General features: G+C 39.8%; 1 protein-coding gene across 1 annotated transcript; it reads left to right on the top strand.

Moving 5' to 3' along the window:
* Window positions 1-1,137: 1,137 nt before the first annotated feature.
* Window positions 1,138-15,594, top strand: LOC119735469. Its single transcript, XM_038209169.1, has 2 exons — window positions 1,138-1,341; window positions 13,187-15,594. The coding sequence occupies exons 1-2, from the start codon at window positions 1,230-1,232 to the stop codon at window positions 15,457-15,459; spliced, it is 2,385 nt and encodes a 794-aa protein (XP_038065097.1). The 5' UTR covers window positions 1,138-1,229; the 3' UTR covers window positions 15,460-15,594.
* The last annotated feature ends 1,815 nt before the right edge of the window (window positions 15,595-17,409 follow it).

Below are 17,409 nucleotides of genomic sequence, written 5' to 3' on the forward strand. Positions count from 1 at the left end.
GCACGGCCGGTGTAGCATGAATTTAGGTTTTATGAAATACGGACTCATTGGTGGTATTGCGCATGCTCATGCATAGATAATTAGGAGAGGGGCTGGTCACATGAGAGGGTTTAACCAATAAAAGGGAAAAAGAGTCCGATTTTCATACGAGTCCGATTTTCATATGACACCGGCCGGCCACTGTGACTAGACTGTGACCCTGTCTGAAAGTGGCTTAATTGTTGTTCAAATATTGGGCTAATTTGAAATGGATGTAACTTTTTCTCTCAGTTATCTTCTTGTGAATGGTATAAAAAAATTATGTTTCATATACATTTGTTTATGAAATTCAGATTTTTCAAAAAACACCAGATTTGGCGATTTTAAGAAAAACGGACGCTAGAACCCCAACTCGGACCAAAAACACCCAGATCTAGTGTAAAAACGCTAACAGTGGCAACGCCGCTCGCGTATTTTTTTCCAAGGAGGGTTAGGGGCAATGTCATGAATAATTCAGTTTTTCCTTTTTGAATCATTGCAAGACTTAGATTCTCGTTCTATTTTCCCCTTAATTTAAAATTATCTCAGTGATAAATTTGGAGAAGAAAAATAGCTGATGAAAATGAGCAGCGACGACGTGGATTCGAACCAGGGATATTTGTATCCATAGCTCATCTCGCTATCCACTAGGCTACTGTGTGGCCGCTCGACGACAATCGTTCTTTTTTAAATGCTTTAATGTATAGTAACTAGTTGAGTAACTAACAACAATGCTGTTGATGTCATTGTCCGTTCTCATGGATAAACATGAATTATTCATGACATTGCCCCTAACCCTCCTAGGAATAAAAATTACGCACGCCTCTCAATACGAGAACGGGTTTTCGAATACGCCCTCAGCGTCGGGCGTTCGTCATCGATGCATCACGCGGACAGGTGTAGCGTGAATATCCGACTCCATGAAATGTGGACTCATTGGTAGTACTGCGCACGCGTGAGTACGATACTAAGCTATTTTTAGGATCTTTCGTGTTACGTACGTGTGAGGGATCAACCAATAATAGGGAAATAGGGGTCCGATTTTCATAGGAGTCGGATTTTCATGTGACACCGACCTCAGAGGTCAAAGTCCAAATTTGTTTTGTGTGTGTCATGTCATGCATGTGTGTGTGTTGCCGGTTTGTCTAATGTATGAATGTCAGTGAATGTGCGGGCCAGAATCGAATCGGCTTTGAATTGATGCTGGCAACATGGCGACCCGATTTCTCAGCTGGCTTTTCTTTGTATTGATAGCGTTGGTCGTTCTCACGGCTGGAATCGCTTGGAGTATGGACTTCCAACTCTCCAGACTCGTTAGTTCAGGTAAATTCTTTCACTGTTAGTGTATTCCCATTCCTTGACTTCGCCGGTTGTCGTACAGTCATTTTCCTAGTTCCGGATAGCAAACGTATTCAGGCTGCTTTCGGCTCAACTAGTGCTACTCCACGAATTCAAGTGACATTGGTTTAAAAGTTTACCTTGAGTGATGGAGATACTACAAAATAATTTTCAAAATTTAAGCTCTTTTTATTGTGACTTTACGACGTCAAAAGTACCGATGCCGCTTTTCCTAGTAGTTCCGGATCGGTTCAATCAGTTCCGAATCAATCAAAAACTGATTCGCGCGAATTTTCAAATATTAGTGACGCTACAACTTATTTTGATTGAACAAACATTCGATGGAAGAGTTTATACGATTGTAGTGAATGAAAAAAATATTCGAAACCACACGTTAGGCTAGCTGGAGTTACCCAGCCCTGAGTTTTATCATTGGGTTGTCTATTAGGGCTGGAGCGCATTTTTCTCAAAACTTGTAGTATTTGCAAAAAAAATTTGGAAAATGTTCAATTTTGTCCCCGTTACACACTAATTGCAACTGCAACTCATCCCAAACTTGCCTGGAATAACCATTACACAGGTCCTTGAAGTAAAAAACGATCCACGATGAAGATTCAGCCTACAATTGCAGTGAAAACAGGAGGAATAACCGCTAACTTGACAACCTTGCTGGATTGGCCAGGACCGCTATTGGTTTGTGCACAAAAAAAATTGTGTACAATGAATGGCGGTCGATTAACAGGCACAGAGAGCGATCGCTGTCAACTACTCGTTTTTGCCGGCTGCGCTGGCTGTTGGCGCATGACGTCACGCGGAAGCGTAACACCCGATGACTGTTTCATGCACTAGTATAAGGTTTACCACTCGCATCACAGCTTTGGTACTGGAACCGCAACCAATAGTGCATAAAACAGTCATCGGGTGTTACGCTTCCGCGTGACGTCATGCGCCACTATTGACGTCATGCGTGACTATTTCCACAGCTTTATACACGGTATAAAAGTCTAAAAATACGATTTCTTTCGTCAGAGATCGTTAAAATTTATCAATTTTTGTCTTTAAAAAAAAAAAAAAAAAAAAAAAGGAGGCGGCCTCTAAAAAGGAAGCGGGCGGGGACGCTAAACATGTTTGTTTTTTTACTTCGCCTAACGAGGAGAAAATTTATCGTCGATTCGCAGCTGCCGTGATTTTCTTTAAACCGTCCAAACATGTCGAAGTGCGAGTCAGAAATCTGGCCAAAATTCCTTTTCTAAGGATTTTATCAAAAACGATCTTTGGGTATCAAGAAGCTTACATATTCCTTTTCAAAATGCACTCCGTCAGAATTTGTTTTATTGGAGACTAATCCAAAAGAGGTAGGTTTTTATTTGTAGCGATCAGGAACTAGGAAAAATCCAGAACTAGGAAAACGACTGTACTTTTAGTCGTAATATTCCTCTGTTCCACTGTTTTGTCTTTGCTACATGTAGGCAAACCTGTTGTAATATTCCGCCAATCGACATGTTTGGCTACTCTAACTGTTATTGTGTACTCTCATGATCCTTGACCCGCGTACAAAACTCTGTTACACTCACACGCGGTGTATACATTTTCTCACTGTACATGATTTGTGATACGTGCATTGCTGTAGTTGTGTAGTGTGTATTGCAGTGTTGAATAAATAGTGCTCTCCAGTGCCAAGCCAAGAAATCGAGAATAAACCAGGTTATCACAGTTCGTTACAGTTTACACCTGTATATATGTCCCTATTTCACTTCATTAAAAACCGACAAAGCAAAATCAATTTCTTTACGAATTACCACATAAGGCATTTGTGTATAGGATATATATTTTGACCAACATCATAAAATAAAAAATAGGCCCGCCAATTTGATGACATACGACTGTTACTGCTTTCCTCAGAACTTGACTACTACCTAGACATACCTGGCCACATTCTAATGGAGCTGCTAAGTAGACAATAGTGCTTAATGCAGCGTGTCCCAATAAACATTGAGCATGAAGAAATAACCAAATTTATGTAGATTTTCAATGTTCATAGCATTGAAAAGTAAACAGTTTTTCAAGTAATACAACTAACTACTCCAAATCCCATGGAAATCTGTGGATGCAGTGGAGGACAATGCCAGAGGGACCCGCCATTCCTGTCCACGAATGGCGCATTACCGAATGGCATTATCCGACTTAAAGGGAATATACATCATTTGCTTTTGCTGTAATTTTCAGAAATGGATGGAATTGGGGGGTTGGAAATATATAGCAAATATAGTTACACTGACCTTTTTGAGGTTTTGGGTTCGAAAATGCTATAAAAACCAAGAAAAACAATCATTTTCCTGTAGTCTGGTTCCCTGACTCCATATAGAAGAAACAGAGCAGTTTACATACATTGGGGAATTGTAAGGTCAGGGAACCATTCTAGCAGGCTCGTACCCGTTCATAGGTTTGTAATTGATTGCAAACAAGTGCGATGGTCAATTGGGGCCAGTATTTGAAAAAAAGCCAGTTTTTTCCAACGCTCATCGGCCAATCAGCGTTGGAAATTGATACAAAAATACCACTTTTCTTGAAAAGGACAGTATACCAGGTACCATGATTTTACAGGATGCTTTACACTGTCATTCACTAACGGTCCAGCAAGGTATTTCAAAATGATTTGGTAGTCTTATTTTTTTATGTTTGCAAATGTTGTATTTTCCCTTTAAACTCCAACCATGACATCCTCCTATAGTTTTCTAGCGCTCCATTATTTTGTGCGAATGGAGCTACTTTGTTTCACAGAAAGAAACAATCCTTTTCTTCCTACGTAACTTTAAAATGCATTCCTTGGTGTAAATGGAATTGTACTGAGCAATTAATTGTACCACAAATGGCATGCTTGCATATGTCTTTACGTATACAATACAATGAAGTTCTTGGCGTGCTTGGTATAAAATGCTTAACCCCATCATTCTCAAGATGTTGAGGAATATCACTATGATGATGCTGTGATATGCCTACATAAAAAAAAATACAATATAGTTCGGGTGGATAGTATACAAATATTGAATGCTTCGAGTGGTGTAGTAAAACTAGCCTCCCGAGGTGATGCATGGACATTCTATTTTTCCGAGGCGAAGCCGAGGGAAAATAGAATGCTCCATGGATCACCGAGGGAGGCTAGTTTTACTTCACCACGAGATAAAGCATTCCATATTTGTGTTATAACACTTCACCCACAGATTCTGCTTGGTTGTAATATTTTAAATTATTTAAATCTGAACATTGGAATAAACTTCAATTTCAATACAAAATTGGTGGAAAATGTATTTCTCTCTTCCAAACTACCCCTTCGCGAAATGTTTGAACCCAACTCTGTGGCGCGCTCTCTTTGGAACAAAACGCGCTGCGCGCAACGCGCACACCAGCATGCATTTTGCACACATATACCACGCCGTGGAAATAGTACTTTGGCTGCTAATGGTATAGTACTTTGGTTGCTACGGGTAGGCCTATCCGCTCCGGTCACCAGTACCCCCTCACCGGCAAAGGAAGTACAGTTGGAGGTGACCGACCGACGCCATCTTGCCTGACTGCAATTCATTTGCCGCAAAGCGCCACCACTGCGTGTAAATAGAACAAATCCCCTGGTGTACGTGCGTCACACACAAGGAACGGTGCGCGTCAACCAGCGAAATGTCCCGCCCATGGGACGTTGTTGTTAGGTAAAAGGGCGCCCTCTTTTGGTAGCGCACGGAGCTCATAGTACTTTTGGCCGTGCACAAAAAGATAGCAAAAATAGAAAGTATCATGTGACTCGCTCTCGGCCAATCAAGACACAGAATCTGTGGGTGAGGTGTTAAAATCGATATTAGCTCCCCAGATGCGAATATACAATGTATGAAATACATTGGCATATAAATGGAAAATAAAATATGATTCTGGATAGGATTCAAACCTATCTGTACACTAACCAACGAAAATGTATATGAGAATTGATAATTAAATGAATTTTTTGTCATCCAGTATTCCGAGCCATAGGGAATTTCCCTGAACTAGAGAATTATTGCAGCTGTGGTTTATTTTTGTGCGTCGATGCACGTAGGCATTAATTAGTACTGTCCATACTCAGTAACAAATATTGTTGCCAAAAAAAAAAATTAACGAGAAAAACATTTTTGTTCGGGTTTGATCATCTGTAACCCTGAAGAAGGCTTACATGTACATCCGCACTGCGAGTCGACTGGTTCCCGGTCCTTGCATCACTGAGTTAGATTGGGAGCGGGAACCAGTCTAACCCGCGAGGACTGATTGGTAAAGATATTTGTTGAACATTAGCCGCCTTTTTGGTTCTCGTCTCATTCAAAAGTGATTAGCTTTGGTATTGCTAGTAAAACAGCAATTTATAAATGAAAATGAAATTTTGGTGGGAGGTTTTTCGGGGTAAAACTGGAAAATGGCACGGACACAGCACCTGTTAGACATTTAGACAGGTGTGCATGCAGAGCGCTACAAAGTGCTTTCCATTTCGTTTTGGTCAATCAACACTGCAGGTCATTCTAGTGCCACGTCTCACCCTGTCGACAGTGCCAAGCATTTCCACCATTCGGAAAGTGGGTTTTATTCGTTACCGATTTAGACAGATTTTTTGCAAGTTTCTTTCGCTTTAGCCTTAAAAAAAACATAAGGAAGGATTGCCAGGCCGAAATCGTCTTAAATATTCGCAATATTTTTAAAGTTGCACTGCCTGCATTTGCTCTGCCACAAATTCAAGTTTGTCTCCGAACGATTTTTTTTATTTGTAACCCTCCGAAAATAATTATGCTTTAATTCGGGGTGTTTTTGCGTTCATTAAAGGGAATATAGGCCTACAACATTTGCAAACATCAACAAATAAAACTACCAAGTTTTTACGAAATACCTTACTAGGATGTTGGTTAATGACAGTCTATAGCATCCTGTAAAATTATGGCACCTGGTGTGAAGTCATTTTCAAGAAAATGGTATTTTTGTATAAATTTCCAACGGTGGTCGGCCGACCACAGTTGGAAAAACCTAACTATTTTTCAACTACTGCTTCAAATTTACCATTTTTTTTCAGTCAAAATTTTGTTTGCTATTGGTTACATGTTCATGAACGGGTGAAAGCCAGCTAGACTGGTTACGGTACCTTACCTTACAATTTTCCGGCTTCTATAAATTGATCCATTTCATCTTTAGTGGAGTCAGGGAACCAGACTACTTGAACGTTTTCTTTTTTCTTGGCTTTTCCAGCATTTTCGAACACAAAACTTCAAAAATGTCAGTGTAACAATATTTGATCTATTATACAAACCCCTCAAATACATGTAGTTCATTTTTGAAAATTGCAGCAAAAGCCAATGATGTACATTCCCTTTAAACACAAAGACTCAAGGCACCTGAGCTGAATTATTGTCGGGCCGCAAAAAAAGTGGAATTTGTACAGTACAAATTCCATAGTTGCACGTAGGTAGATTTGTGTATGCATTCAAAAGTGAGTAATCTTTGTACTTCCTGGAGAATAGCATTTTGGGGTTTGTTTGATTGTTTCGTTTGTATGCTTGTTTTTGTGAATTGTTTGCTGTTTTATTAGGTGTTGGGCCTTGAGCCCAACACCTATTGTTATTGTAATGTAACAGTGTAAGAATTCAATATTCTTTTTTTTATTCAATCAAGACAGATTCTTCTCCGGAACTGTTTGTCGAAATGAAAACATATGAACTTCAATTGTCATTACACGAATGCCCAACCCACTGCAGATGTATTTTTTTGTAATTACGTCATCATGATGTCATCATGGGTCACGTGACGTCACTTCAAAATATGATAAATTTAATCTTTGGAATTCAATATAAAATCAACCGCGAGAAACCGGAACTTGAGTTTTGCGGATATCGACATGATAATACATGCTCTTCCTTTTATCCTGTGCGGAAGTGCCTTATAATTTGAAAGTGGAAAAAGATATGAACTTGCTTTCAACGGTGTTGGTGTCTGCCTGGATTGACCTTTCAAAAAAAAGAATGGGTGACGTCATGAAGAGTTGGAGCGCCCTCTAGCGGCAGGTTAAAAAACGCGAAAAAGGCATTTTCACTTGATGTGATGTCTGTGGCGAAGTTTGCGGTAATCGCTTTAAAATTAATGTACATGATGACCAATGCAGACAACACCTGTGCACGAAAAAAAATTGATTATGTCATCAGACCGGAAGTTACAATAAAAAGACCTTTAAACCTTCAAAAATTGCTAAAAAATCAACCGTGATAGATATAATCAATATTTGGCTAACTATAGCACAGTTAAAATAGCTCTTGAACTTTCTGGTAATGACGTCACAATGACGTCATCAAGTATCATATTACAAGCAATCAAAGATTTCTAGATTTAATCTTTGAAAATCAATATAAAATCAACTGCTACAGATTTGATTTTGTTTTTTATAGCAATCGATACAATATTGCAGGGTCTTCATTTTTGGTATTAAGCATGTTAAGTGCAAAATCACTTGACTCTTCCTTCCGGTCGAAACCGGAAGTGCCTTATTATTTGAAATTGGCAGAAGATGCGAACTTGCTTTCAATGATGTGAGTGTCTGCCTACGCAGTATTATATAACTGACATACAGACATGACAGATCCTAGACATTTGATTGGTGGAACTCACATCACGTGACATTCGTTATTGCTCCCATTCACGCCGCGGCTCAAAAAGTACTATCCGCCCATGGGGAATGGGAAATACTATTCAACAGTTAGGATCATGACGCGGTATTTGTGTGCAAATGCATGCTGGTGTGCGCGTTCAGCGTTGCGCGTAGCACGTATTGTTCCAAAGAGCCAGCGCTACAGCGTTGGGTTCAATCATTTTCGAGAAGGGGTATTTGGAAGAGAGAAATACATTTTCCCTCAGTTTTCTATTGAAAAAAAAAGTTCAAATATATCAAATGACAAGGATCTACCGGTACAGTTTATGTCAGTTATAGCCTAAAAAACAAATATTGAGTGGCTTTAAATAGTGAAATGGGAGGAATATTATCGCTTGGTAAAATCTGGACTTTTCCAGTTCACTCGGCTTCGCCTCGTGAAATGGAAAAGTCCAGATATTTACCTTGCGATAATATTCCTCCCATTCCACGCTGAGCCACTCAATATTTGTATACTGTACAACAATTTTACAGGTGACGTCATCAAATGTTAGAGCGCCCTCTGGCGGCACGTTGAAAAATTCAAACATGGATTTAAACATGCATATTTTCAGTTGATGTGTGTGGCAAAGTCTGCGGTAATCCATGGCCCAACACCGTGTGGTTGTTCCTACAACCTCTAGTTTATTTTTGGTTGCCTATTTTCAGTGGTACTGACTTTGTCTAAGTATTTGTCTGAACATGTCCGTTCGTTTTTTTGAATTTGTCTGCTTTTGGTTGCCCTTGTATGCTATGGTTCTGACTCTATCTAGTACTTGTTTGTCTGCTTTGCTTGATTTTGTCTGTTTGTGAGTCTGATAATTGTCTGATTTGGTCTGCTTGTGCAATTGTTTGTCCATGTCTGATTTTCTGCCTCGTCTTGTAATTTTATTGCTGTCTGTTTGTTTGTCTGCGTAAATGTTTTTGTACATATTTTAAATGGATTTTCACTGCATGTGCGATTTTTTTTCGTGTTTTAAAAATCGTGTTATTTTAAATACTTTCAACAAATTTTTTTAGTTATACCTGTATTGTGCAATTATCTGTTATCTTTATATGATAGGCCTATATATATTTTTTTGAACAGGGATATCTGGATGAACACATCATTAAGTTGACAGTTTTATACTTTTTTCCCCTCGACATCCCCCGTTCACTTTATCAATTTTTTTTAGTGTCAAAAGATGTAAAATAAAAAATAATGAAAATAATTTTTTACAAACCAAATCTATTTTTCGGGGTTAAACTCAAAAAAAGCATCAATCATCGATCAATTTTTACGCGAATCTGCCAATTAAATTTTACCATAATCTGTGAAACACTAACTTGAGTTCATTATCGACCATGCCAAAATAATGTGTTGAATTTAATTAGAATTATGCGCAGCGTTAACTGTTAACAGCTGTGTCACTCAGATGCATTGTTGATCTTTTTGTGAGTTTTCCAAGTGAATTGAAAACCAAATATAGAATTTCAGTCCTATTTGACTGGGTTCTACGGCCAAATCACTTTTTTTTTTAAGTGGAGAAAGAAACCTCCCGTCATGAACATTTCTAGTATCAAAAATTGCCATTCCAGGCAATCTGGCAAAATTAGAATGACTGGTGGGCACCCCTAGAATGAAAAACCCAAAATTGAAATCTGCAGAACGAATTTGACTGCTTAATTTTGTTAAATTTTAATTACAAGAGACATTGGATTAGCACAATCTTTGAATTTCATTGTCAATTAGGCCTATTGTCAATTATCATGAATTTGACAGTTGAAACCATTGATCACTATGGCTATATAATGGAGATCAATGGTTGAAACATATCTCTCTCATTGGTCGCTATCTTCGTAGGAAAATTACAACTACGAGTTCAGCGCCGTGTGTATGTGCGCAGCGTGCAAAATGCATGGCAAAATATCTGAAACACACGCGCATGTTGCTCGAAATTTCTTCGAAATACGGTGCAGCCGATGCGCGTCACGAAAATTTTGACACCCAGAATGCCGCAGCACGTGGCAATCTGTAGGGAGTCAACCTCGTCCCCAGGGTGTCAAGCAGTACGCGCCCACCACTACTTGCTCTCTCACCCTGGTATTGGATCATTTGCATGTGCAAGGTTTTTGAACACGTATGCAAATGAGGAATAATCTGGTGCCTGCATGTACGTTACATTAGTGTTTGTTTTTGTATGCGGTGTCTGGGGTAAAAACAGCATCAATTCGTCAAGCCGTGAGTTATGAAAACACGATTTTTTTGGAAGTTAAAATGTTACAATATGGCCCGCCAATTATGTAGTATCACATTTCATATTAATATGAGAAAACTGGAAAGAAAGGAGTATTATTGAGAAGGTGTGGACGTTATAATTACAATGATCTTGAAAACATGTAAAGCATGTTGGAAATAACAACACCAACTACACGATATAAATCCAATATTAGCAAATTGCAGTATCAAATCAGGAATGGATACAGGAAGAAAGTTTCGTATCCAGGGCTTACTATTGGAAACGAGTTTGGAAAGTAAAGTAAGCACTGGGGATGAGGTTAGTAGGGAGTAAAGTCATTTGAGAGAGACCTATTTACAAGGACAACGTGTGGATTCTCCTCGAATCGCATCGTGCCATACAGCATTGTACAGAGAGATAGCCGTGGCTAGTACGTGCATATTGCAGTAAGCCTACAGCATAAACTGTATACTGTATACGGATAATCATAATTTCTGTTTTACATAAGTCTAAATATATATCCGGTTGGTAAAATTAGTGTCCAAACAACTATTCATCAATTCACTTCATAAGTGAGTAGGCCACGTTTGCTTTGACGCGTTGTCTGATGATGAGTCACCATTGCCATGTTTCATAGGGGTTCAGTACAAAGTACACTTTAACAACTATTCGATGACTGAGTCAGCTAAGGTCAAAATGGTGCTGTCAGCAACCGTTCGATAGTTGCCATATGGCATCAGATAAGCGCTTTGTTTGCGAAATGAATCGCTTTGAATTGTGTACTGTTTATTGAGAGTGAAAGTCGATTTCAGGACTGACTACAGCTGACCAAACCAAAGCTGACTCATCATTAGACAACGCGTCTGACTACGATGGTATTCCAGATATCTGAAAACAAGGTTGCGTCCAAATCTGTTTTATAAGGTTATTGTTCACATGCCTACGACAATAATTCCAGTCCGTCATCTGATTGGTGAATTGTAGATCACGTGACATATTATTATTCGGTATAATGCACGGTGCGACCATGCGTTATACCCATGCGTTATACCGTTTCACTTTGCGCTTGTTCCATGACGCGGTATTTGCGTGCAAAATGCATGCTGGTGTGCGCGTTCAGCGTAGCGCGTATTGTTCCAAAGAGCCAGCGCTACAGCGTTGGGTTCAAACATTTTCGTGAAGGGGTAGTTCAACATCTTTAAAATCAAAATAAATTGTAGTTCATAATTTACATGTACCAATCAAATGACGAGAATTTATTCTGGTGTTGTATATTTATAAAACAAATAACGAATTTTTACGTTCGTGCGATGGAAAGAATTATTTCATTCGGTGACAGATTGAATGTTCTATTCCACTCGGCTTCGCCTCGTGGAATAGAACATTCAATCTGTCACCTCATGAAATTATTCTTACCATCGCACTCACAAACATTTGTTATTTGTATACTAACCATAATGCGCAGTCGCCCGTTCCCAAAATTTTGCAAGGAGAAGGGTGTTAAAGAAGATGTAACGATACGCAAGACCAAAATCATTAGGTCTTGTAATTTTCTGTATAGGGCTTTCAAAAATCACCTGTAAGATGACGTCACATGACCCATGATGACATCATCATGACGTCACCTCAGTTTTTACCTGTAACACCCTGTCAAGTTTCAACCCAATTGCACTTTTAGCTCTCTAGATATATGACTTTAAAATATCACCTTTAAGATGATCACATGACATGATGTCATCACGAATCATGTGACGTGACACGAGTCATGACACGGGTCATGTCATATTTATAGTAGACATTTACAGAAGTAACTTACAGAAGTACTTTTTCTTATTTTTTTCCTTATTTCTTTTTAAATAACCCGCGTATTCCATCTGGGTGGCATTAAGGAGAAATCAAGAAATTTACGCGATTCCTAACGCTCAGTCAATTGAATGATCGGTGGAAATACAGAGTGCTATATGGACAAAATCGTGTTTCGTGATAAACAGTTGTGCATGGTTTTTCATTGTTTTCTCAAAAAGTGTATTATCGACTGAGCTAAAGCTTCACCACTGGGCTAGGTTTTGAAAATTCGTCTTTGGATCGTGAGTGCTGTTGTGATTGGATTAATGCAAAATGATCCTATGTATATGGGCGTCGCCAGGATTTTTTCTAGAGGGGGGCAAAGCACATTTTCCCCCGAAATCCCTGTACTTTTTCAGCATATTCTCGATTTATCATTTTTTCGAGGGTGGGCAGGGATATTTGCCACCCCCCCACCCAAGCCATTAAATTAACGGCAATATGACTTCGTGCCTCTTTTTCTTTTTTCTTTTTTTCTCCTTTTTTTTCTCCCCCCCCCCCCCCTCCCCTCGCGACGCCCATGCCTATGTATGCCTTGAACACTTGCAACTTTCAGAAACTGTCTACGGTTAAAAGTATATTTCCAACTTACCGCCCTTAATTTAGTTCCATGGAAGGGGAAGGGCAACCCACCTAAGTCCTAAAGACATTTCTGGAAACTAAATCAGTAACAACATGCGGAGGCCCCCGGTAATGCCGGAAACACTGTCCCGGCTACTTAGTTGCGTAACTGGCGTCAAACGTACAGGGGCTTCTTGATGAGAGGGGGGCACTCAGTAGGTTTTTAAGAATAAAAAAAGTTCATTATTCAAAACTGAGCGGAAAGGTACTAGGTGGCACAAGCCTAAAAAAGTGGAAAGGGAGGTGCACGTGATTTTTTTTCAAAACAACGGAGAAATCTAATCCTTATAAAGTTATATACAGAAATAACGTTTCAAAACTGCGTATTGGTTACATGAATGTGTCTGGTTATAGAAAAAACATGAGTGGTCTGGAACTATTTTGTGTAAGTGCACAGTGAAGCGATGTTGAAATTAAAAAGTAACAAATTCCTATTTGTCTTTTTATATTTTTCTGCTTTTAGAATATGGATCAATGGTGATGACCCGGATTTTTTCAAAGTCCAGTCAAAAGATGGCAGCAGACGTAACATCAGCACGTAACAGTGATCTGGGGAAACCCAAAGGTCCAAATATTACCCGAGTCACTCAACCACCATCGGAAATCGATGACCAAGGACCCATCCGGGAACCAAAGAAACAGCAACGAATCGTCATCATCGGCTCTGGACCCACTGCTCTGGGCGCTGCTAAAAGACTGTACGATCTCGGTCAAGGCAAAAACAACAGCGTGATCACCATCCTGGAAGAGCTAGGTAGACCAGGAGGCCTTGCTTCTTCTACCAGGGATGATAAAGGTTTTCTCTGGGACGTCGGAGTTCACGTCGTCTTCTCGCATTACACCTACTTCGATCGAGTTCTGAACATGGCAGTACCCGAGTGGAACTACCGGCGCAGGGCGTCATTTGCCTTCATGAAAGGATCAGATGACAAGAGGAGATTTATTCCTTATCCAGTTCAGAACAACATCCACGTCATGGATAAAATTGATCAGCAGAAAAGCCTGAAAGGATTAGAGGAGATTACCAAAAGTCCCATCACCCGTAAACCCACAAATTTTGACGAGTGGCTGCTGCAGAAATTCGGAGTGGGTCTCGCGGATGTCTTTATGAGGAAATACAACCAGAAAATATGGACAGTTGACACCAAAGAAATGAACTCAGCCTGGGTTGGTGAGCGGGTTGCCGTACCAGACATTGAAGAGATCAAGACCAAGATTAAAGAGGTGGATAACGGGATAGAGGCCAAGGATTCCGAGTGGGGACCGAACCGTTTCTTCCGTTTCCCCAAATATAATGGAACTGGTGGAATTTGGCAGTCAGTTGCGAGAATGCTTCCAAGCCACTGGTTCAGATTTCACGAAAAGGCAACTGCAATTGATATTGACCAAAAAATTATCACTGTTGAGGCTGGAACGGTTAGTAAGACACACTACACCTTAGAATACGATATTCTTTTCTCGACGGTCCCCTTAGACGTCTTTACATCCTTCTTGCAGAGCAAAGATACATCTTTGGAGCAGATGCGGCAGCTCGCATCCCAACTGGTGTACACACACACTCACATCGTAGGCGTCGGCCTCACCGGTCACCTACCCAAGAGCCTCGCTGATAAGTCTTGGGTGTATTTCCCTGATTCTGATTCTCCCTTTTACCGTGTAACAATGTTCTCCAATTATTCAGACGACCATGTACCTAAAGGAGGAGCTTTTTGGTCGCTTATGTGCGAAATAGCCGAACCACAGAAAAGTTCCAATCCAGCGTATTGGAGTAGAGAAAACTTGATTAAAGAATCCATTCAAGCCTTAGTCTTGTACGGGTTCATCACTGCTGATATGGTAGTCTCCAAGCACTACCGTCTCTTGGACCACGGATACCCTGTCCCTTCACTTAAAAGAGATATGCTCCTTGACACGATACAACCTTGGCTGAAAACAAAAGACATCTACTCCCGTGGACGGTTTGGAGGTTGGAGATACGAGGTTGCAAATCAAGATCATTCCTTCATGCAAGGGGTCGAGGCTGTGGACAAGATCCTAAGCGACATTCCGGAGTTGACTTACCCGGATCCAAATCTCGCCAACTCCAAGAAAAACACGGATCGCACCATCCCCTTGGATTATGAAATCGTCATCGCTCATTATAACGAGAATCTTAATTGGCTGAAGCCTTACGCTAACCACACCCTCATCTACCATCATGGGAAAGACCTGGGTCCGCCATTCCAGTTCTACGGTTGGGAGCGTCTGAAGAATGTCGGGCGCGAACCTCACGCGTATCTTCATCACATCACCACCTACTACGACCGGCTCTCTGACGTCACTGTCTTTGCGCAGGGAGACAGCATGAAGGGAAAATGCTACAAGAATCCATTGCAGTTCATTGATTCCGCCAAAAAGGGTGTCCCTTGCATAAAACTTGGAAATATGCATACTGATTGGGGGCACATCAAATTCCCTGGTCGTTATTTGGATCATTATAAGAATGATCCACTAGTCAGATCGAATGAGACTTTTGGAGAGGTGTACCAAAATCTATACGGTCACCCACCACCCAAGGAAGGAATACGGTACTGCTGGAACGCCTGCTTCGGCGCAACCAAGCAACAGATCCTAAGACATTCACTAGAGTTCTATCAGAAGGCTCTGGCCTATGTGAGCAAACATTCAAACCAAGAAGAGAGCCACTACTTAGAGAGATTATGGTATCACTTCTTCGAAGGAGTTGATAAACCATAAAAAAACAATTTCATGAATATATGTATATATTGCAAACGATTCATCTTCTCTACCTAATCCTTACTGCCGGGCTGCCAATTTTGTTCCATAGGTGGGTTGCTCAAATGTCATGTATAATTCAAGTTTTTTTTTAATCGTTGCAAGAAACTTAGGTTCTCGTTCTCTTTTTCCCCTTAAAAATAAAATTATCTCAACGATAAATTCAGAGAAGAAAAATACATGTAGTCTGTGAAAATGAGCAACGACGACGTGGATTCGAACCAGGGATCTTAGTATCCGTAGCTCATCACAACTACTTTTTATTTTTGTATATATTTATCCTGTCCATGGGTTTTTATGACTTTTAACATAATGCTGCTGTTTATTGGCTATTCTGTAATTTTGTAAGGTATTTGTAGTATTGTTTTTTTTTATAATTGAAGGGAAAATACAACATTTGCAAACATCAAAAAATAAAACTACCAAATCATTTTGAAATACCTTGCTGGACTGTTAGTGAATGACAGTGTAAAGCATCCTGTAAAATCATGGCACCTGGTATACTGTCATTTTCAAGAAAAGTGGTATTTTTGTATCAATTTCCAACGCTGGTCGGCCGACCAGCGTTGGAAAAAACTGGCTTTTTTTCAAATACTGGCCCCAATTGACCATCGCACTTGTTTGCAATCGATTACACACCTACGGAACTGGTACAAGCCAGCTAGACTAGTGCCGTGACCTTACAATTCCCCAATGTATGTAAACTGCTCTGTTTCTTCTTATATGGAGTCAGGGAACCAGACTACAGGAAAATGATTGTTTTTCTTGGTTTTTATAGCATTTTCGAACCCAAAACCTCAAAAAAGTCAGTGTAACTACATGTATATTTGCTATATACTTCCAACCCCCCAATTCCATCCATTTCTGAAAATTACAGCAAAAGCAAATGATGTATATTCCCTTTAAGTTTGTAAAGTCCTTTGATGCCATTGCTTTATGCGCTATATAAGTCTGGTTTATTAGTGTTTATTATTATTATTATTATTAATATTATTATTATCCATTATATAACTGACATACAGATCCTAGTAATTTGATTGGTGGAACTCACATCACGTGACATTCGTTATTGCTCCCATTCACGCCGCGGCTCAAAAAGTACTATCCGCCCATGGGGAATGGGAAATACTATTCAACAGTTAAGATTGTGACGCTGTATGTGTGTGCAAATGCATGCTGGTGTGCGCGTTCAGCGTTGCGCGTAGTGCGTATTGTTCCAAAGAGCCATCGCTACAGCGTTGGGTTCAAACATTTTCGTGAAGGGGTGGTTTGGAAGAGAGAAGTACATTTTCCTCCAGTTTTGTATTGAAAAAAGTTCAAATATATCAAATGACAAGGATCTATATTCCAGTTATATAAAACAAATATTGAGTGGCGTTAAATTGTGAAATGGGAGGAATATTATCGCTCGGTAAAATCTGGAGTTTTCCAGTTCACTCGGCTTCGCCTCGTGAAATGGAAAAGTCCAGATTTTACCGAGCGATAATATTCCTCCCATTCCACGCTGAGCCACTCAATATTTGTATATTATACAATACCTGAATAAATCCCCGTCATCTGATTGGTGGATCGTTGATCACATGTCATTGAATTATTCAGTGCACAGTGCAATGGATGTTCTGTTGCACGGTGAATAGAACTTCCATTGCACGGTGTCACTGCTTCTGGTGGTGGCGCTGTTTTAAATCGAGATAGATTGAATATGATTGTTCTCAACCTGTTGAACAGTTTGCATAAATTTAATATGATGAATTTGTCGAACTTTTAAACAGTTTTAACCTGAATAAATTGGCTACTAAAAGTCAACCAATCAGATGACAAGGATTTATTCAGGTGTTATATAAAACAAATAATGAATGTTTCGTGTTCGTGCAATGGAAAGAATAATTTCATTCAGTGACAATTGAAATG

The sequence above is a fragment of the Patiria miniata genome, unplaced genomic scaffold, assembly GCF_015706575.1.
Source record: "Patiria miniata isolate m_02_andy unplaced genomic scaffold, ASM1570657v1 HiC_scaffold_29, whole genome shotgun sequence".
NCBI classification, from domain to species: Eukaryota; Metazoa; Echinodermata; class Asteroidea; order Valvatida; family Asterinidae; genus Patiria; species Patiria miniata.